The 21923-nt window shown below is 40.5% G+C and overlaps 1 protein-coding gene across 1 annotated transcript in view; it reads right to left on the bottom strand.

The window, feature by feature from the left end:
- LOC142365520 (microtubule-associated serine/threonine-protein kinase 4-like) overlaps window positions 1-21025 on the bottom strand; it is a 59529-nt gene extending 38504 nt beyond the window's left edge. The window contains exons 1-4 of the mRNA XM_075446334.1: window positions 21019-21025; window positions 10857-10924; window positions 10001-10153; window positions 8335-8420 (exon numbers count right to left, since the gene is read on the bottom strand). Of these exons, the coding sequence (XP_075302449.1) occupies window positions 8335-8420; window positions 10001-10153; window positions 10857-10924; window positions 21019-21025 (314 nt within the window). The remainder of the gene's footprint in view (window positions 1-8334; window positions 8421-10000; window positions 10154-10856; window positions 10925-21018) is intronic.
- Window positions 21026-21923: the final 898 nt, after the last annotated feature.

Raw genomic sequence — 21923 nt, 5'->3', positions numbered from 1 at the left:
TGCTGCATTTCTCAAAATCCCTTGTGGCAAATCCTGAAAATGTTTGCCTCGCTTGAAATCTACTTTGTAGCATTTAATGCTTATAGCATCTCCAGTATATAATTACCACAGTAGTGAGTGTTTATGGAAAGAAGGGACAAAAAGGAGAAAATAGAAGGGAAAAAAATGGGACTCAATTATGTAGTTTTTAAATTCAATTTGTTGCCCCCATGAGGTCCTATTATCAGCATACAATTATTTAAACACAAAAAGCAGTTCTTGCCTTACCGTTTTTATGAAGGTCTTCACACAGCTACCGAAGTTACAGACACCAAAAAACATCAATACTGTTTCTGCTTTCCTTTGTGGAGGAAAACTTTTTCTAGACAAGAAAGTTTCTCTTACTGATTCCAAAAGCTTTCATTAATCCTTTGTTCTTGTCTGAGGGTAGGGCAGGTAAGAGACATTACACCATTATGAAAGTAGGGGAAAAACCACCTTGGGCAAAACCCAAAGACAAACCCCACCCTTAGTACATCCTACTAAGTCTCACTCCCTCTTGCCCCTCCCAAGCTGGAATAAAGACAGAGTTATTCAGCTCCATTACTCCTCCCTGCTGGTTTCACACCTTTCATCCTGCACCTCTTCCTTCTGCTCCCCTCGTACTCATTTCTCTCTTCACCCCTTCCTTACAACTTTTTTCCTTTGCTTTTCTTTCCTTTACATTCTGGTTTTCCCCTCTCTTGTTGCTATCTCCTGTCAGTCAGTCTTAGCTTCTTAATCTCATCTTTTCTTTTCCTTATTTCAGTCCCCTTGTACGCTCCTGGCATGCAGAAAAGGAAGCCCTTCAGCCCTTCAGGTGCCTAAAGCTTCAATCTTTAAAAAAAAAAAAAAAAAAAAAAGTTATATGAATGAACTGAGGACTGGCCGAGCATTTGGTATGTGGATCTTTCTCAGAGTTTTAATTTGGAGAGCATGTCAAGATGAACTCTTGAAAGGCAGATATTAACCAGAGGATATTATTACAGCACGATCACGTGGATCTGTAAGGTCATTACTACCTTATTTAAAGATGAAGAACTAGTAAGTTCTAAGAACTATCCAATCCAGTAAATACGTGGGACATGCTGGTTATGTTTCCCCAGCTCTTTAAGCTGTATTCTCCAGTCTTATAGTCACAGGCAGGTAATTGTATAAATTTTCACTAGGATTCAGTTATCCACAATTCCTCAGAAAAAAATTGTTTAGTTCAAGTGTACCAAACTCACAAGACAACTGCAATACAATTGTCTCTCTCATGTTTATAGATGCATACACTGCACTATACAAAGTGATTTTAAATTATCTTCAATGTATAAAAATGTCTATCATTACTTATTCACATCCTCTGCTGTATATCACAGTAACCTGAGCAAAAAGCATTTATGCTTTAGAAAAAACCCTATGTCCTAGACAGCAGCACATTATTCCTGCAGAAGACCTCCTTTCGTCCTCCAGGACGCTCCCAGTTTGCAGCAGTGATGCCATTTCCCCAGCCTACCAGTACACTAAACTAAGCACATTGCAACAACTGCGCCCAGGACTGCCTGCGACACTTGTGTTCTCAGCTTCCACAATTCGAAAGATCATATTAGAATTTATAGATAGAAAAGGAAATCTTCCCAAAGAGAAACAGTTAAAGAAAGATGTAAATTGCCTAGACATTTAAAAAAAAAAAAAAAAAAGAAGAGAGAAACAGGAAATCTTCCATGTTTCTGCACAGAAGTGGGGCTTCAACTTAATCTAAATGGAAAACCTGGAGTAAAGCTCACATCTGCTGAGACACTGAAGAGGCTGAACTTTGAAGGAAAATTATGGGAACAACCTCAGTGAGCTCTGGCGCATAATAACTTTGTCTTGGGTAATTTTGAACCCCAATTTGCCATCTTTGAAGTATGCTTCTGTTTGTTATTGTATAATAAATTATCATGTAGATTGTGATGGCCTTCCAGTTTCCCTTCACTCTTCTTCTCAAAGCTGTCATCTTGCTACATTCTCCTAATCCTGGCATTGAACTTGCACCTTTTCTTTTTCCCCTACAGGTCCACTTTCCCACATCTCTCTCTGTTCTTTACTTTACAGAATGTTACAGCTAGAGCATTAGGCGGAAGTTTATCTCTGTTTTATACGTGCTTTTAAGAGAGCACAATACCTCACTACCAGTTTCTTGGCCTTGATCTTCAAATGCAGCTTACGATTTTCAGTACATTATAAAGACAATCATAAATTTGAGGATTCATTTAACACAAAAGCAATGTGTTAAGAACATCCAGAACATCTGATTGCCCTGTCAATCCATTCAATGACAGTGCTATGCCCTCCCTGCCTGCAAAGACACAGAGTGGTGTTGCTGCAACCTCCTATGTTTTCAAAAAAAGAATTTGCTTTCCTACCTCCCCCTTTCTGTTTTCATAACATGGCAACAAGAGATTTCCAAAACATCCTCTGATTTTACTGTATGGATCTCAACAGGTGCACAAGTGTTCTATATTGTATGGATGCTGTATTTCAACAAAGCAAGTTTACTTTTCAAGACAAATAAAGAAAATCATAAACTAAGGCATTATCCAAACATCACCTTCTTCCACTTCCAACATAAATCTCAACTTGAAAAAGTATCTCTAAAATACCTTTAGCTAAGCACAAATACAAAACACTGTGCACATGTGTGGGATTTCTGGAAGAACAGGGACATATTGTGAGCAACCCAGACACTCTGAATATGGACTTGATCGGTCTGTAGCAGCACAGGCCTCAAGGCCATCAAGAGGCCGGCTGTGGATAAACAGATGCTCCAAGGCCAGCTGCGGGTAAACAGGTGTTCTATCAATAGATGCTCTATGAATAGTGACCAATCATAACCGAGTGCTGTACCGAGTGCTGTCTATATAATCCAGATTCTCTGCTAATAAAGTTGACTGTTATGGATCATATTGGTCGAGTCCTAGATCCCGCCGCAACACACGTGTTAAGATGACCAAAAAAAAAAATGCGAAAACATTTAACTGGGTTCCTGAATTGCTCCAACTTAACTGTTATGCAATCTGTCCCTCAACCAAGATTCCTATTTTTTCTCTAAGTTACTTACAGGCTTCAGGCCTAGTGTACAGCTCTTCAGTAACTTCAACTTTTAGAGCCATTTTACAATCTAGTCTACATTCAGGCTAATCCAGCTGTGTTGCTTGCTTTGACCCAATTCTCTAGTTTGTCAAAGGACCTTGAACTTCTTGTGGAAATGTAGGTACTGTACTTGCTGTTTAAAAGCTACAGCAGCTAACCAGGAAGATGCTTCATTTTCACAAGCAATTTCCTGAGAAGAGACTGCTGAATTCTGTACTGCCCTGGAGTTATGTCTAATGTTGTCTCCAGTGTAGTGAGCCATTTTCAAGGCTGTAATTTATGTTATGGAAATATGGTAAAGTTTACAGATAGTTATTTAAGATCAGAATTTACAAGCAACACTGCACCACCTCCTAGCTAGACAATGCCCATGACCAGATCAGATTTGCGGGTGGGGGAAATGCTGTCTAAAGCACTGCAGCACTCCTAACATGAGCATCCAGTGCAGTGTGGGGTCTTCTGAGCCCCAGGACAATGCACACAGCCTCCTCTCAGCAACATTTCAGACTTATCCTAGTCTGCCTAGCAGCAAATGAGATGCTGGCCATATGAAGAAAACATGATGGCCATGATTCTTCTCTCACAACTGGTACTAGCCCTAGTTGTTTCAGTACTTCACATAGATTTTGGCGAATAAAACCACTTCTCCATATCTAACAGTAGCAACTTCTATCTTTACAGCAGCTAGTAAACACAGGTGCAAAATGATGAAACTGCTGTCCGGATTTCCTATGGGAAACTCAGTAAGAACTGTTCCATATTTTCAAAAGAAACACTTGAGAAATTGAGTTCCTCACCAGTTTGTAGCATGCTGTACATTCAGGAAGGACAGAATTTGAGACTTTCAACACAGTAACAACCTTTCTCTACCACCGAGAGGATTGCATTAGCTGCAAATATTAGATCCTCACACATATATTAGCTACAGAAGAAAGATAAGGAACTAGGCCTGCGCTGTACTGGAAAGGGAGGCTCACTAAGGGCAATAAAGTCCATGAGTTCAAAGTTCACCATTTTGATTAAGTCCACAATGAATGATAAATATATATTCCCTAGCACAGAAATTGCCAGCCTCTACTTTTTAAGCCAGTCTTTAAAGTCATAGGCTTCTAGGAATCAAAGCCTTACTCTGTATAGACCAGTCCCCCACAAGAGTAAACGGAAAAGAAGGAATGCAGTTTATTTGACCAGAGGTGGTGCTACTTAAGTGAACCTATAAAGCTGCTCTCCCCAACCCCTTCCACTTCTGAACTGGTGGTTTCCAGGCTGATTAAGAATTAATCTGATTGATTGACAGGGTTTTATTCTGCAGCTGGGTAACTTTCTTAGTCCCATTCCCAATGCAACTACACAGGAGCAAGTACTGTCAGTCAGGTGGAGAAGGGACAGCAATGAGTACTCACAGGTTAGGGACAGCATGTGCTCAAGCCAACGCTGCCTCTGAGAGTTATTAAATTTATCACATGACACCATTAGCCAGTATGACATGTACACATTGACATTACCATCTTTGTAGAACTAAAAGCATTCCAGGCAGATGCAAAAGTGGTATTATGTATTTGCTTTAAGCAGATAGTTAGCTACACCTTAGTGAAGAACAACTGAACTAACATCACTTGCTCCCCTGAAATCAAATGTAATCTTTATTTTGTTGGGCTGGTTCAAGAAAGCAGGCTGATGCCAACTTGAAGAGATGGACTACTACTACCTGCTACCACTTGGAAGCTGCGATATGGAAAAATGTTGCTGTGATTCCAGTAAAAGTTTAACATTTGGGAAGTATGAAAAGTTTTGGCTGGCTGAAAGAAGACAGATAGACAGCTTGTGAAACCATTAATGACTTGGCCAGCATCCTACATGTTCACCAATTCACAGCTTGTTAAACTTATTGTATATTCCTAGCCACTCCCAAAAGCCTACCATGTCATCTACCACATAGTCATTTCATTGCACTACAAATGAGTTTACTCAACCAATTAAAAGCAGAGAACTGCTAAGATATTTACTCAAACCTTCACAAAACCAACAGTTTATATTTAAACTTATCAAGTTTAACATATCTGAACACTCTATGCTACAGCATGCCAAGACCAGCAATTACCCTGTCAAGCAAAGCTTTCCATTTCACTAACGAAGACAAAAACACCACAGCAAAATCAGACATCAGAATGTATGGGTTTTTTTTTAAATTGGTTCAGAATGAAACCCTCCATTATATCCTCAAAATAAATAAAATATTACAATAGCATACTAAATCTTTAATAAGTCGGAGCACAAAATATGCCCACTGATGTATTTGTGAGAATAAATCAAAGAAGCACAGGCAGAATTCACATGTTTAAGTTATTTCAAAAAATTAATGGCCTAGAAAAACATGGAAGAGGAAAAAAAAATCCTTGTAGCATAACAAAAATAACTTTTATTTCAGCTGCTTATACTTGCAATAAACGCCTATGGGGCAGTTTACTGCTTTTTATTCACAGATGGAACAGCTATTATTACTTAATTGTACTCTATTTTGTAGTTGGATTAAAAAGTATTTAGGGAGTCATGATGTGTTCCCTTTTAAACTTTATTTTTTGAGAAAAAAATCCTACATGACTACATCATACATACCATAGAAGGCCTTCGCTTTTCATCCTTTCTTTTCTACCTTTTCAGATCCTTACTTGTCTCTTGTTTCAAATGGATAGTTGTCTCCAGTCTATATTTCCTAATGGCTTTTCCTGGGTTCAGCTGAGATAGGGTTAATTTTCACAAGAAGCCAGGAGGGGGACACAGCTGAGAAGGCTGACCCAAACTGGCCAGACAAACAGGGTATTTGATATCATGTGACATCATGCTCAGTTTTGAAGGGGGGAGCTGGCCAGGAGGAGGTTAATCATTGCTCAGGAGTGCGTTGGGCAGTGAGAAAATTGCCCTATGTATTCCCTTGCTTTTGAATATTCTTTCTATCAGTATTATTGTTGTTACTGTTCACTTCCTTTGCTGTTCTTTTAAACTGCCCTTATCCCCACCCATGAGTTTTGCCTTTTTCTTCCAATTCTCCTCCCTGCCCCATCGGGGGGAGGGGTGATAGAGCGGCCATGTGGTTCTTTGTTGCCGGCCGGGGCTAAACCCTGACATGGCTCATCAGGGCTCCTTTTGGTTGTAATACCTATGGAGCAAGAACCACAGGCCTACTGAACCTCTGTGTGGGTAGTTAAGGCTTGGTGGTCTGAAGATGTCGCGCTGTACGGAAAGGTAGTGTCCCCCCCCCGTCCTAATAGCCAATAGCGTTTAACCCGTGAAGTAAGCAGACGGAAGAGATGCTGTAAACCTAGGCTATATAACGCTGTGTTATTTATCAATAAACGCCATTTGCCGTCCACCACATTGGTGTCTGCGTGCTGATGACCCGAGCGGCCGAGGGGTGGGTCGCCGAGCCGTCCCTGAACCAGGTCGCCACGCCAACGAAGGCGACACCTCTGACTTCTGGTAGCTGGCCTCGTGCTGCTGGTTGCAGCATGCCCTTCTGCAGCCACTCCCTCCTTTCCCCATCCCCCAGCATACTCAAACTTCTGGGAAGCTGGGCAGGTGCACTGACTCATACACCCTTTTCTCTGACAGGGACTGAGCCCACACAGTTCTTATCCTCCTCCAGTAAGACAGAGGAAACTGGGTAGGAGATGAAAGGGAGAAGGGAAGGGACTAAGCATCTGCCAAGGGAAGGAGAAAGGGATGCAGCCAGGGAGGGGAGCAGCAGCTACTGTTGGAAGAAAGACTTTTCAAGTCCTGGGGTAATTGGGAGAAGCTGGCATATGGTAAGTAATGAGTTTGCCTAGAGAGAAATTCTGAGAAAATGAATTGTGGAGAGGTTGAATACTGAGAAGTTGTATTTGGATATTTACATAACTTTAATGCAAATTATACTATTTCCTTCAGGCTTTTTGCTGAGCTATGTAAGCAGGTCTGGACACAAGTAATAGCCTGTACACAAGCTATCATGACCAACAATACCAGGCAGTACTAAATGCCTCCTGTTCCATCAAGAGCTCAGGGTTACCTTTAACTAAATCTGATCAGAGGAGACATTAATGTGCCCATCATCCTCAGGCCATTAAAAAGGCATACAAAACTCCAGTGGGTAGATTGGAGGTGCTTTCTCTTCCATGTCCAGGGTCTCTTCAAAAAGTGCTTAGTCCTATCAGGTTGCTGCTGCTACCTACCTCTAGCAGAGGCAGCGCAGAGTTGAGTCAGTCTAATGGGGTCCGTGCTGGAAAGCAGCACAGCCCTCTCCTTCACTGCTGTGCTGTGACACAGCCTCATTTGGTGATGGGCTCCTCACCTCAAGATGGAAACCCCTCTTTTTTGAACCAATACATTTCTCCTCGTCCTGCAGGTTAGATCAACAGTTCCTGTCTTAATACATTTCAGTGCAGATAAGGAGCCAATCAAGGGTCTAATAGATAGTATATGATCAGAAAAGGAGACTGAAGACAGACTTGTGTCTGCTGGTAGACACAATCCCTGTTCAGTACTTCCAGAAAACATTTCATGTTCACTTAAGGCCTGGGCTAACACAATTTTCTTTTGGTCTTCCATGATATCTCCAGATGACTCACAAACCACTGGGCAGTACGTTGCATGCTTTCCAAGTACTCGGAAACTAGCCAAGGAACAGCAATTCCTTAAAAGATAACTGGGTAAAATTTGAGGATAGAAGAGTGTCCATGGAGAAGCAACAAAAGAGTGCAGCCCTACTTAAGGAGATTTGTTTCCATTTCACTATTATTTTTAGGTCAAGTAAGCACTCATTTTTAACAGTCTGTCTCCCTACAGATGCAGTTTTGTTCTGTTTCATATTTCCACAAACATAGGCTGCTTCCAGTATTATAAAGGTGGCTTTAAATATGCCTTTTGGTTTATTCAGATTTCATCTTTGGCATTACATGATACCTACTTCTGAAAAATCTGTATGATGTAATATTTAGTATTTTAATTTAATACAGTACACAGTAATTCATTATTGGCTAACAGGCTTTCCAAAAAGTTTTTCTTGTGAACTTCAAGTCTTAGCAACAAAACAGGAAAGCAGAATTAAAGAAGCAGCAGTGAAAACAAACTCCCTCACGTAATCATCCCTGCAATAAGAAACAATGGGAAGTTATGCAAAAATAAAATGCAAAAGAGCTGTTGCACTCATGGATTACTCACCCATAAGCTCCATTACTAATCAGTTTAATTGTTTCAAAATCACTTTCCTGAGGTTTCCTCTGCAGCTTCAGTGAGGTATTTGAGCTCTGCAAAGTAAAAGAGGAGAAAGAACAAATTAATACAGTATTTTTTTCAAAGTCAGGGAAAAATAAAAAACAAACAAAAAAAACCAGCTATCACCAGGCTGTCACACCCTGATGAACCAGCTAAAAACTCTAGCCAGTTAGCCACACAGCTAGCACAGTGAGGGACCAAAGGAGTTCAGGAAGCAAAGCTACTTTTTCATCAAAAAGATATCTGTTATACCATAACTATCTGTCCACTCATCTACATGTTAGGGTTACAGCAGAGACAAAGGCTTCTGGTAAAGGAGTTACTGGCAATTCCTATATAGAGTTATGCACTTCTGTGAATCCCACCAGGCATTCATTGGGCATTGCTTTCCCATTTTCCCATGACTCTGTCAGTACAGCCTGGTAGTAACAAAGTGTAGATAAGCTCTCGTTCATTCAAATAAAATTTTGTACATTTCTAACTAATGTTAGGATAGACTGTGATATAACTTAGGATGAACTGTGAAAAGAGACACAAAATGAAAGAGAAAAATATGGAAGATAAAAATACAATAATTGTACCATTACAGAGGCCACATTCACCTACTTGTATACCAGCATATTTTCAAAATGGAGTTGTCCTGAGTACTGTACAACATTTTGCTAGCTTTAATTTTTAATTAATGTTGAAGATCTAAGTGCAAAATAGAATTGAGGGGTGGGGAGGGGGGATGACTGATGAGGGGATGGGACTTCCAAATTCAGTATTCCAAACCCACAAGATCCTTTTCAAGATGTTTTCCAAATCTTCGAAAAGTTCTGTGATCCTTTCTAGGCACTTTGGTAATAGTTAAGGTTGAAAGTAGTCCTGGTTGGAACATTTTCAATGAAATGCTTGCTAAAGAAATAATTCGGTGCAAGAAGATTAGTGAATAGGTCAATGGAATGAATTACACAGGAGCAGAGAGATTTATTAAATTGCTTAGCCCACTTGCCTGCCATTTCTTCCTAATTGCATATTTATGATGATTTTGAATGGTCCTTTGCTTTACTTTTAAGTTATGCTTCCTGCAACTTCCCATGTGTATTTATTCCATAACTACACTTATGAGAAAATGTTTCCAAATATTCATCCTATATTTTTCTTTACCAATTTAATTTCATCACCTCCCCCAGTTATGTTCCTTTATTACACTGCATTATCCTTCCTTTATTTCTTCAACATTTGTACAACACAAATGACTTTACAGTTACAGTTTCTTAAGCTATTGCTAAGCCATTTTCCACCTTAGATTCTCCTAAGCACTTCAGCACTTCCATTAAGCCTCTTAGTTATTCTTTCTGACTTTTCTCCAATTTGTCAGTATCCTTCCACTAAATAACACTCAGGCCTAATACAGTATTTTAAATGCAGATGAACGAAAGCAGCAGAGTAAGAAACATCCTTCATGTCACAACTCTGGAAGCCTTTATAGGTGACATTTTTCCAGAAAATCAGAAATTATGTCAAGATAATATGACATTTACCAGAGGATGATGTCTTTTTTTTTTGTTTTTTTTAGCATATCAAAAGTAGTTTAACAGATACTCCATGCTTATATTTTAAACTCTACCAACATTTGTAAATGCCTGTAAAGCACCACTGAATTACCTATGCATCCACCAAAATTGCACTTGCTTTTTCTATCCACTTGCACTGAGAATTGACACTGAATTGACAGAACTGCATTTACTCTGCTGACTGAAATCCAGTGTATAAGAATCAACTTTTAAAAACAAGAATTTAAATCGAGGGCATTTAAGCCTACAGTATTCAGCCTAATCAACTCCTCCAACTCATTTTTCTTTTGCCAACCTGAACAAGCGTCTGACAAAATATTACTGTATGATACCCATTACTGTAGTAAAATATTTCCAAACACAGATTAAGAAGAACAATGCACAATCCTCCAGATAGCAAACTAACTTTCTGAATCCAGGCTATTTGCTAACTTGCTCATTTCTTCCTCATCTCTTCACTGGATCTGTTCAAACTCTTAATTTGATCATTAGCTGCCTCTGTAAATGGACTGTCTTAAAATCTGTTTAAAATACTTTATTTTTTATTAAAGGATTTCAATGTCCTTCTAAAATGAAAATACATTAATTAAACAGAAATAAAGGAAGAAGTGGTAGAATTTGTGGCAAAACATTCTCCACATGGTGAACACTAACTTCATGGAAGCTTAAGATATTGCAATATGTAGGAAAGTTTTGTTATAATTTTTTCTGCAAGCCTTCTGTCTGCTGAGCACCATGGTGTTAGTCTGAGGATTAACCACTGTTCCATTCAATCCATTTACACATATTGAGAGAAAATACAAGGCGGGGGGGAGGGATGGATGGACGATGATGGATGGGAGACACCCAACACATTTATTTTTCCTTGCTCATATTCAGCAAAAGCAGTACCATAACAGTAAAACTTACACTTATTGATTCATCCATTTCCAGAGTTTCTGCTGTCCCATCGTAACAGTTAGCTAGCTGAGCTATTTCTAGAAACAAAGATTTAAAATTTCATTTTAAACTATCATAAGAACAAAACTAAATGAAGAACAGGAAACCTGAGAGGTGACAATTTTCTGGAATAGTTAAACATGCTGTCCCATCTGTAGTACTTGTCTAATAACTTTTAAGGCATCTCCAAGTGTGGCATATGATGGCACGAACTCAGCTTGTGGTGCAAGTGAGACAAAGTTTATTTTGCAAGCAGTGCTTTATATATCTTTACCCGGACGTTAGTTCCCTGGGAAATTTCTATCCCGGTAAGGCAGCTATTTGCACGAGGGTCTCTATTCTACTTCTGTCCAATCCGTAGTCATATCATACGCCAGGTCAGCCAATAAGGTTGCTTATCACGCACTGTCCATGCACTGGCTGACAGTACACAACCTCTGTTTTTTAGCTCCTTATCATGTACTCAGCTCTTTCAGCACATCCACAAGTCCTGTTTACTTCAGCATTTTTCTCTTCTGTTTATTACAGCAATCTGCTTTTGTCCCATTCCTCTACATCTTCCCTGTTCTTATTTAATGAATTTAAAGCAAGCGCTACATTGACATGCGTAAGCATCACTATTGGCATTGTGGTCAAGTAACAGCCCCGCCACAGTGCAACACTAAAAACAAACATAAGAACACAAATGATAATGAAGAGACATATAGATGTGAAGTGCATACCATAACCTGCTGAGTGTAAAGAAGGGTCAAATTAGACTGAGTATGGTACATATTGATGGCAAATCTGTTATCTAACATATGGGTGTAGATTGATTTACTTGCATCCAGTTTTCTTCCTGTGTGGATGGTGGGACCCAAGCACCGCCTGACCACAACATATCATTATTGCCAATTGGAGGGGATGCATCCCACCATGTCAGGGGTCAAAATAATGGTGGATCAATGATATAAGCTCAATAAATTTGCACTTGGGTTATAGGTATACTCATCACACATACAAGCATCCATAACAGTTAGTATTTGCTATTCATATTAATCACCTAGGCTAAGATCAATGTATCTAGAAGCATGACTCATTAACTATATAGGCTAAAATCAATGTACATAAAAGCATAAGTCTGCAAACATCACCCCATATATTCCGCAGCCCCGAGAAATCAGAGTCCAAATACAACAGTCTGAAGTCAAAAACCAGAAATAATCAATACCTGCAGAACTTACCAAACCAGAAGACACAAAACAGTTGCTTAGTCCAGACACATCTGTTAGATCACAGAAACCAAATAAATCCATCAGATCACAGAAATACAAACACTATGACAACAAACACATAAAACCACACATTATAGTTGTGACCGCACACGCACAGGCACACTGAGTTTTCAACATATATCCAAATATTACAAAGACTTATGAACAGAAAAGGACTTACAATAATATTCAACATCTAACAGACAAATTCCCGAGCCTCGGTTTCAGGAAGAGTACTTTCTTTTCAGTTCTGTTTTAGGAAGGGCACTTTCCCCTGTCCCCGGGGACCCAGCCCAACACCACGAAGCCTTCGCCACAACTAACTGGCAGGCAGCAAGAAACAACAATGGAAGAGTGCCTATACCTTATTAATGGTCCCTGCTCAGAACTTTTCGGTCCAGGGATCGGAGGTTCTCCCCGAGAATCCCTCGGTGCCAGCCAGAGGTCCTGCAATCCTTCGGACCATTGATGTTCAAGAGCAGGGTCCTACCTGGGTACCCAAAATCTATTACCAGAAAGCAGCAAAATAATTCACTCTCCAAAACTTAACCCTGGAGCCCTAGAAAGCAGGCACTCGCTACTGCAGCGCCAGATGCACATGGGACAGTTCCACCTAAATGTGTGTACCGTATCATTCCCTTTTTTTTTTTTGAGAACTCATTAGCATATATTAGTATCATAATCAGCTAGAGTGGCTTTCAGCGATAAGGTTTCTCTAGTTAATACCACAAAGTCGTCTGTAGCCAGCGGCAGGTAAATAGCATCAGGATCACGTCCTGTCAATTGCTGACAATGATTCTGACCTTGTGCTATTAAGGACACTATCATGTCTACCTTTGTGGTTAATGTTTTCATGGACGTATGAGACAAAAAGACCCATTCCAGTCTTCAACTCCTGCGCGTTATCACACAACTGACCTAAAAGAGCACAGAGCTGGAAAAAAATATACATTATATACAGATTTATTGGTAACTTCACATTAATTCTGGAGGTAAAGGCAATTGCAATTTTATCTGAAACTTTTTGTAAGACAGTTTTTGCTTTTGGCGTCAATATTTGGGAAAATAACAAATCTGAGTCCCCTTTTAACAAGGTAAATAGAGGGGACAACTCTTCAGTCATGATGCCAATATTTTCACCTTTCAACGAGTGAACAACATCATCTAGAAAGGTCATCTGAACCCTGGAAAGATAATAAAGTCCAGCTGTTTGTCCACAAGGAATTCTACTGCAGTAATTGAGCTGTATACACTTTTTCCAACCAAGGGCTTGAATGTAAGGAAGATGGTTCTCGCTGAGCCGCTTCTGGGTTGGGCCAGGTGGGGTGGGTGCGCCGGGGGTGGGGACGGCGGGGATGGGCTGTGCCACCGGTTGCCGAGCGAGGGGAGCCTGCTGGCATATCCTAAGCATATTTTTGCTATCTGTTGTTTTATCATGTGGTTCCTCTTTTCTACTTGCCCACTGGCTTGTGGTCTGTAGGGCATATGTAACTTCCAACCGATTCCTAACAGTTTGCTGACCTGTTGCACTACTTCTGCACAAAAATGTGTCCCCCTATCTGAGGAGATAATTGTTGGTACACCAAATCAAGGTATTATTTCATTTAATAATACCTTAGTTACTTCCCTTGCTTTGTTTGTTCTACAAGGGAATGCTTCTGGCCAACCTGAAAAGGTATCCGTAAGTACTGATAAGTACTTGTACCCTCCATTTCTTGGCAGTTCAGAGAAACAATGGTCTCCCGGTACACTTCCTTTCCCAATACTTCCTAATTGTACCCAGTTACCTGTATTTGGGTTAGTTTTTAAACATGTTTCACATTGTTGGGTTATTTGTCAGACTGTAGTATACAAATTTTTCCCTATTAATTTCTGATTTAAAAAGGTATACAGGGAGTCCGCTCCCCAATGTGTCCTATTGTGTTCTTCTTTAACCACCCCCCATATCTGTTTAGCAGGGATTATAATTCTGCCATCACTTGAGTAAGCCCATCCCTGGGATGGAACTTGTCCTCCTAATCCCTCTATTAATTCTTCATCAGCTTTAGAATACTCAATATTTTTTGGTCATTCAGGTTTCTATTTCTATTATCTGCAATTGGGGCCAAAATCTCTTGCATTCTCTCTGCTGCCTGTTTAGCTTCATAGTCAGCCAACCTGTTACCTCTTTCCTGGTCAGTGTTACCCTTCAGGTGTCCTCGGCAGGGCATGATGGCAACTTTCATTGGTAGTTGAACAGCTTCTGATAGGCGAAGGATTTCCTCAGTGTATTTAATCTGCTTCCCTTGCGCAGTTAGTAGTCCTCGCTCCTTCCAAATTGTCTCATGAGCACGGACAAGTCCAAAAGCATATTTGGAATCTGTCCGTATATTTATCCTTTTTTCTTTCGTTAACTCCAGAGCTTTAGTTAGGGCAATAATTTCAGCCTTTTGAGCTGATGTTCCAGGAGGTAGTGATTGAGACTCAACTACTTCGTCTGTTGTTGTCACTGCGTACCTGGCCTTTCGAATACCTTGTCGGACAAAGCCTCTTCCATCTGTGAACCAGGAGTCCTGTGCATGTTCCAGGGGTTCCTCTTTCAAATCTGGTCTGCTGGAGTACACAGTCTCTATGTTTTCCAAGCAATCATGTACCAATGGTTCAGAGATTGACCTGCTGAGAAAAGAAGCTGGGTTCGTAATATTAGTTACTACAATATTAATATCATCTGATTCAATCAAAATGGCCTGGTGTTGCAGAAATCGGGACAGGGAAGGCCAGTGTTTCCCTTTTTGTTCCAGTACAGCTGATACTCCGTGTGTGAGACCAGCACTGTGATCTTTTGGCCCAAGGTAAATTTTCGGGCTTCCTGAATATTCAAGACCACCACTGCCACAGCTCACAGACATCCTGGCCATCCTTTGCCTACTTCATCCAGATGTTTAGAAAAATAGGCCATAGCTCTTTTGTAGGGTCCCAGCCGTTGAGCTAGGACCCCCAGAGCTATGCCTTGTCTCTCATAAGAAAACAGCCAGAAGGGTTTAGTAACATCGGGCAGGCCCAGAGCTGGGGCCTTCATTAGTTCTTTCTTAAGTGTCTTAAATGCATTTTCAGCTTCTTTGGACCAGATCAGTCGAGTGGGGTTGTCTTTCAAAAGTTCATACAAGGGTCTCACTATTATTCCGTAATTATAAATCCATAACTGGCACCAACCTGTCATTCCCAGAAAGGTCCTGAGCTCTTTTACCATCTGAGGGAGGGGAGTCCTGCAGATGGCCTCTTTCCGTTCTGTTCCTAGTTCTCTTTGTCCTCCAGACAGCTTGTATCCAAGGTAGGTTACCCGTTGCCGCACCATCTGAGCTTTCTGTTGAGAGACTCGATACCCATTTAATCCCAAAAACTTTAACAAACTGATAGTCCTCTGTATACAGTCAGCTTTTGTTTCAGTTGCTATTAATAAATCATCTACATACTGTAAAAGGGTTCCATCTCTGGAGGGAGGGTTCCATGCTTCAAGTTCTTGTGCTAGTTGATTTCCAAAGATTGTTGGGCTATTCTTAAAACCTTGGGGTAACACTGTCCAGGCAAGCTGGGTTTTTCTACCCGTGGTAGGATTTTCCCACTCAAATGCAAATAAATTCTGACTTTCTTTGGCTAAAGGCAGACAGAAGAATGCATCCTTTAAATCCAATATTGTAAACCATACTTGATTATCTTGTAATTTAGTAAGTAAAGTATAGGGATTAGCTACCACAGGGTGTATGTCCTTAACAATCTTATTCACTTTTCTTAAATCCTGTGCTGTCCGATAAGTTCCATCAGGGTTTTTTTTGTTGTTTTTTTTTTTTTTTTACCTGTGATATAGGAGTATTGTATTCTGACTCACATTACACTAGTAGTCCATACTGTAAAAAGTTACCTTGTTTCCCCCCTTTTTCATTCCATCTTTCTGTCTCTCAACTTCTAAGAACTCTTTTGCTTTTTTTTTTTCATTTTTTCTTTCTTCATTTAGAGTAGCAGCTAGCAAAGAAGCTTGTAACCTGATACCTTTCTGTTCTAATCACTTTACACAACCCTTCATAAAATCCAGAGGGGTTTTCCTTTGTTTTTTTTTCCTCAATACCACGTTAAACTTTTCATCTCCTATACTTTCTGATTGTCTACAAAACCGCATCAATTGTAACAGTGTATCATAATTCAATTGTTTCCTTGTGAGGGGATCACCTCCCTCCGAAGCTCATGTTACAATAAAATAACTTCTCAACTTTTCCATCAATTGGTTAACACAACACACACGCACACGCATCCTAGAAGGGATCTTTTAAAAGCCTTCTGTTTACAAACTGTGTATCACTCCAATACAACAATATATACAGGCAAACTACTTCAGCTAATGTTTATATATATATATACACATAGAGCTCATTTTAAACAATATATACAGTATATTTAATACATACACCAAAACCAGAGTCCAGAAATGATTGATCAATGCCAAATAACTAGAGAACTTGTAACCTCACAATATTTTAAAAACCAATTCCCGAATTCCCAATTCAATTCCTAAATCATGCTAATGTTTCTTTAAACAAATCAAACCCCATACAGTATTAAGCTGTTGTCGAGTGGAGGTCTCCCCCTACTTTTCCCAATGTTTCAATATACATCCCAGGAGAGACTTTCTCAAAATTCCCCCCCCCCCCCCCCCCCCCCGGGAAGACCCTGCACTGATACTTAAGAAATCATAAAGCACAGCCCCGATGAATCAGAGTTTAAATATAACAGTCCCAAGTCAAAAACCAGAAATAAGCAGAATGTACCAAACATACGTGTTTTTTTTCTTTTTTATCCTTTTTTTTTTTTTTTTGACTTGTTTATCACTCACACAGAGGTTTCATACACAGTCATACAATCTTTCCAATGTGCTAGGATATATCCTAAGGGGCTTTTCTTTAAAATACCACTGCTTCACAGAATCACAGAATCACAGAATAGTAGGGGTTGGAAAGGACCTCTGTGGGTCATCTAGTCCAACCCTCCTGACGAAGCAGGGTCACCTACAGCAGGCTGCACAGGACCTTGTCCAGGCGGGTCTTGAATATCTCCAGAGAAGAAGACTCCACAACCTCCCTGGGCAGCCTGTTCCAGTGCTCCGTCACCCTCAGAGGGAAGAAGTTCTTCCTCATGTTCAGATGGAACTTCCTGTGCTTCAGTTTGTGCCCATTACCCCTTGTCCTGTCACTGGGCACCACTGAAAAGAGCTTGGCCCCATCCTCCTGACACCCACCCTTCAGATATTTATAAGCATTTATTAGGTCCCCTCGCAGCCTTCTCTTCTTCAGGCTGAACAAGCCCAGCTCCCTCAGCCTCTCCTCGTAGGAGAGATGTTCCAGTCCCCTCATCATCCTTGTAGCCCTCCGCTGGACTCTCTCCAGTAGCTCTTCATCTTTCTTGAACTGGGGAGCCCAGAACTGGACACAGTACTCCAGATGGGGCCTCACCAGGGCAGTGTAGAGGGGAAGGAGAACCTCCCTTGTCCTGCTGGCCACACTCTTCTTGATGCACCCCAGGATCCCATTGGCTTTCTTGGCAGCCAGGGCACACTGCTGGCTCATGGTTAACCTGTCGTCCACCAGGACACCCAGGTCCCTCTCCGCAGAGCTGCACTCCAGCAGGTCCGCCCCAAGCCTGTACTGGTGCATGAGGTTGTTCCTCCCCAGGTGCAGGACCCTGCATTTGCCTTTGTTGAACCTCATCAGGTTCCTCTCTGCCCAGCTTTCCAGCCTATCCAGGTCACGCTGAGTGGCAGCACAGCCTTCCGGTGTATCCACCACACCTCCCAGTTTGGTGTCATCAGCAAACTTGCTGAGGGTACATTCTAACTCTTCATCCAGGTCGTTGATGAAGAAGTTGAACAAGACTGGGCCCAGTACTGACCCCTGGGGGACACCACTTATTACCAGCCTCCAACTAGACTCAGAGCCGCTGATGACAACCCTCTGAGTTCTGCCATTCAGCCAGAATGTCCCTCGTTTTACTTTGTTGATTCTATACTTATGTTAGCTTTCTACAGATTACCTTAACAATTTTAACCTGTCGTCCCCTTCTGTCCCGCTCTGACCAGTTCCACAAATGTCACAATTAATATTCTGGTCGCAGATAAAGGAATTTAGGAGAAGAAGATGTTCATGGTGAAATGTGCAGTTGTCAAGGTTTTGGTGTTTTGGGTTTTTTTTTGTTTTTTTTCCCCTCTCACCCCCACTTTTCAACTACACCGCCTTTCAGTAACTCATTCATTCACCAGTTAACTTACATTCACACTCATTTGTCAGTTTTATGATGCCTGATGGGTATGTTAACAAGCCAGTATCCAAGATATCCGATATCCGAGTTCAATACCAACAAATCTGTATTGCCAAAAATACAACTTAAGCGGGTTGTCTGTCTTTTAGCCTCGTAATTCAGGTTCTCTCCTGGTGACCTATTTGCGCATTAGTTCATTCTCCCTAAGTACTGTTTTATAGCTACCTAGTCCAAATCTTCATTCACTTAGTTCCCATTTTCTGATTCCCAAAGGAGGATGTTTCATTTCTAGATTTGGAACAATTGGAGCAACGAAGTTCAAATGTTATCATTTACACCATGCCTAAAAGGCAAGCCTCAAAGAGGTAAAAAACCCCAAACAAAACAAAACAAAAAAACCCCGCATCTCAAAGCCCTGCCTATCCTTTAAGTCCCTTGGAAATAAGTTTATTTTACTACCTTAACAAATGATAAAAATAGGAAAGCATTGAAAGGAACAAGAAAGATTAAAAGGTTTGTTGTTTGTTGGTTGTTTTTTTTGAAAACAGACTTTCTCTATCTTCTGGTATGAATTTATACCAAAACATCTCTCACATGGCCATTACATTCTTCAAGATATTCTTGCCAACCATAGATCACAACAGGTCCAATGTTTAATAGAAGGAGAGCCAGTCAGAGTTATGAAACACTGATGCAACAAAACAGACTTTTTTCTGGAGCAAGTCAGTTCTGTCAAAAATTTCCGCAGAAGCCAGGCAAGGCTGCTAAGATGGTTAGCTTCCCTGCAGATCATTTCTTGGCCTGCTATAATTCCCTGGGGCTTTAGTCTGCCTGCTAGGTCACAAGGCTCCTGTCCTAGCTCCTCAGGTTACCCAGGACTTGGGAATTCAACATCATGAAACAATTTTCATCATCTCCGGCCTACTCCAATGGATTTACCACAAACCTGTGAACTGCCCAAACTTTCTTGTTTAGCCCAAAGTCTCAGGATGTTGCTAAACTGCCTAAAAATCTGTATTCAGTAACTAGGCATTATATGCTGTTTTAGCCTTACTCTCCTCATCTGACATGCTGTTCCTAGCTGTATCTCTTATATATTACTCCTTGGCACTGAAGAACACAACAATGTGATTATGTGTGTCAAGACTTCCTATCCGCCTTCATCACGAAAACATCATCATCTTACCTGCAGCAGTGGCAGATATACAGCTTCTCCTCCACTTGCTAGTAAAGTCAAGGTAATTTCAAAACAGATGCTTTTATTCATATGAATATGTGTGTGTATATATGCACATATGCATATATACACACACATGCAAATAATTAGAAACAAAGAATTTATTTTCCAACTTTGCGTTTCATTTTCCATGTGCAAATGGAGAAAATCTTTCAATATTTGGCAGTAGCTCTTGGCACATATGAAACTGCAAAAGCTTTATTCAGATGAATAATGCTACAAAGTTTCTTAAAGAGGCTGAAGTTTTCCATACCTAGTATCTATTTCAGACAGACATTCTAAAATATCAGCCAATATTATTCAAAAGTTTCCAGGGGGAAGCTATGGAAAGACAACAATATTGTTTCTGTAAGATCAAATTATTCCAGTGACCTTTATGGGGCAGGCTTAACACTTTCTTGCATGAGAAATGTGTTCTTTTGTGACAATCTGCCTAAATTTGTTCAAGTTACCTGCCTCTGAAGAAATGTACTGTACAGAGTTGTTATATTCCAGCATAAATCTCTTAAAAATCCCATATGAAGTAAGAACACTCCAAGGCAGCTGTGCTGGCTTTCTCTGCAATTGCTGCTCTGTAAAGCTAAACAGCTGGAAGCAACTAAACACCAGAACACTAAGAGACAGAGCTCATCTCCTGGCTTCGCAATACTGTCCTTCCACTCGCATCAGCAGGCCCAGCAAAAGGAGGGATACAGGATGCACAGCAGCTCTACTTGAAGCACGATAAGGCAGAAGAAGTAACCTAGGATAAAATCCCAGGGGCAGAAAATGGGAACTAAGTGAATGAAGATTTGGACTAGGTAGCTATAAAACAGTACTTAGGGAGAATGAACTAATGTGCAAATAGGTCACCAGGAGAGAACCTGAATTACGAGGCTAAAAGACAGACAATGATGAGACTGAGGGCAGGAGTGGGTGGGAGAGAGCTATCAAGCATGGAAGGGAAGGACGAAGCATCACAAATTATGAAACTTGGAAGAAGAAGAAGAACAACAACAACAACAACAACAGGAAAACCATCAAGCAATTACGATTACGGAGCAGTCTTCCCAAGACAATAGCAAAGTCTAACAAAACAACAGGAAAACCCAACTGGTTTCAAACTGCAGCTTCCTCAGTTGATGAAAGAGATCCTATAACATAGTATTTGCAACAGCAGGGAACCAAACACAACTGCAGGAGGTTCCCTGCCAGTCCCATGTTCCTAAAATAAAAGCAAAAATGATCCTACCAACAGTGAAGCCCTGCCCAGTTGTTTGACATGGTTCAAAAAAACAATTGTAAAGGGCTTTGAATGCTAACCCAGAAATTTTCCTACACTAACAAGTGAAAAACCTACTTAAAGTAAGCATGGACTTACCAGGCATTCCAGTAAGCAAGCAGGACGAGCAATAACTATTAGGAATTTTTGGACTAGTTGCTTAATAAATGCCAGTTCTCCACTCTCTGATCGCTCTTGAGCCTTAAAGATAAAAATAAAGGGATAATAAAACAAACCACATTTGATGCACAACTTAGGAAAGTATATATGATATCTGGAACACTTTTGCAGGTTTTGAAGCATGTACTTGAGCAAAAAAGCACATCATTTTCAAGATGTCAGCAGAAACAACAAGGATTTGAGCAACGTTATAATTTCAAGTTGAAATAATCCCATTTGTACAATTCTAACACTGCAAAAACAAAGCAAAAGCACCTACAATGGACATAATGCCTACTTTTTTTTTTTAATTTACATAGTATTATCACCATCAGTTTTGCAAAAGGGTCTACATTTCAATACAACACACATCTGTCTGCATGTATGGTTGTCTCTCAGTTTGTTAATAATTTTAGGATGAAACGAAAGCTGATCTAAGTAATATTAATAAACATAAGCAACATCCATGCCATATTGATACTGATTTCCTATGGACACATATACTACAATACCTATATATGTAGGAGACCATACTTGCAGAGAGAGGCTGTATACAGGTATGTGTAGAAAGGAAGACAATGAAAAATAAAGTTCTACAAAGATGACAACAAAGGGGGGAAAATTCTATAAAAGAATACAGACAGAAAAAATACTTATGGAAGAAAAGAAGGTTATCAGGAGTAGTCAGCATGGATTCACCAAGGGGAAATCATGCCTGACCAATCTGATAGCTTTCTACGATGACATGACTGGCTGGGTAGACGAAGGGAGAGCTGTGGATGTTATCTACCTTGACTTCAGCAAGGCTTTCGACACAGTCTCCCATGATATCCTCCTGGGGAAGC

The sequence above is a fragment of the Opisthocomus hoazin genome, chromosome W (genome assembly GCF_030867145.1).
Source record: "Opisthocomus hoazin isolate bOpiHoa1 chromosome W, bOpiHoa1.hap1, whole genome shotgun sequence".
In the NCBI taxonomy this organism is placed as follows: domain Eukaryota; kingdom Metazoa; phylum Chordata; class Aves; order Opisthocomiformes; family Opisthocomidae; genus Opisthocomus; species Opisthocomus hoazin.
Note: the sequence above shows the minus strand (reverse complement) of the source record. Positions and strands in the feature narration are given on the sequence as shown.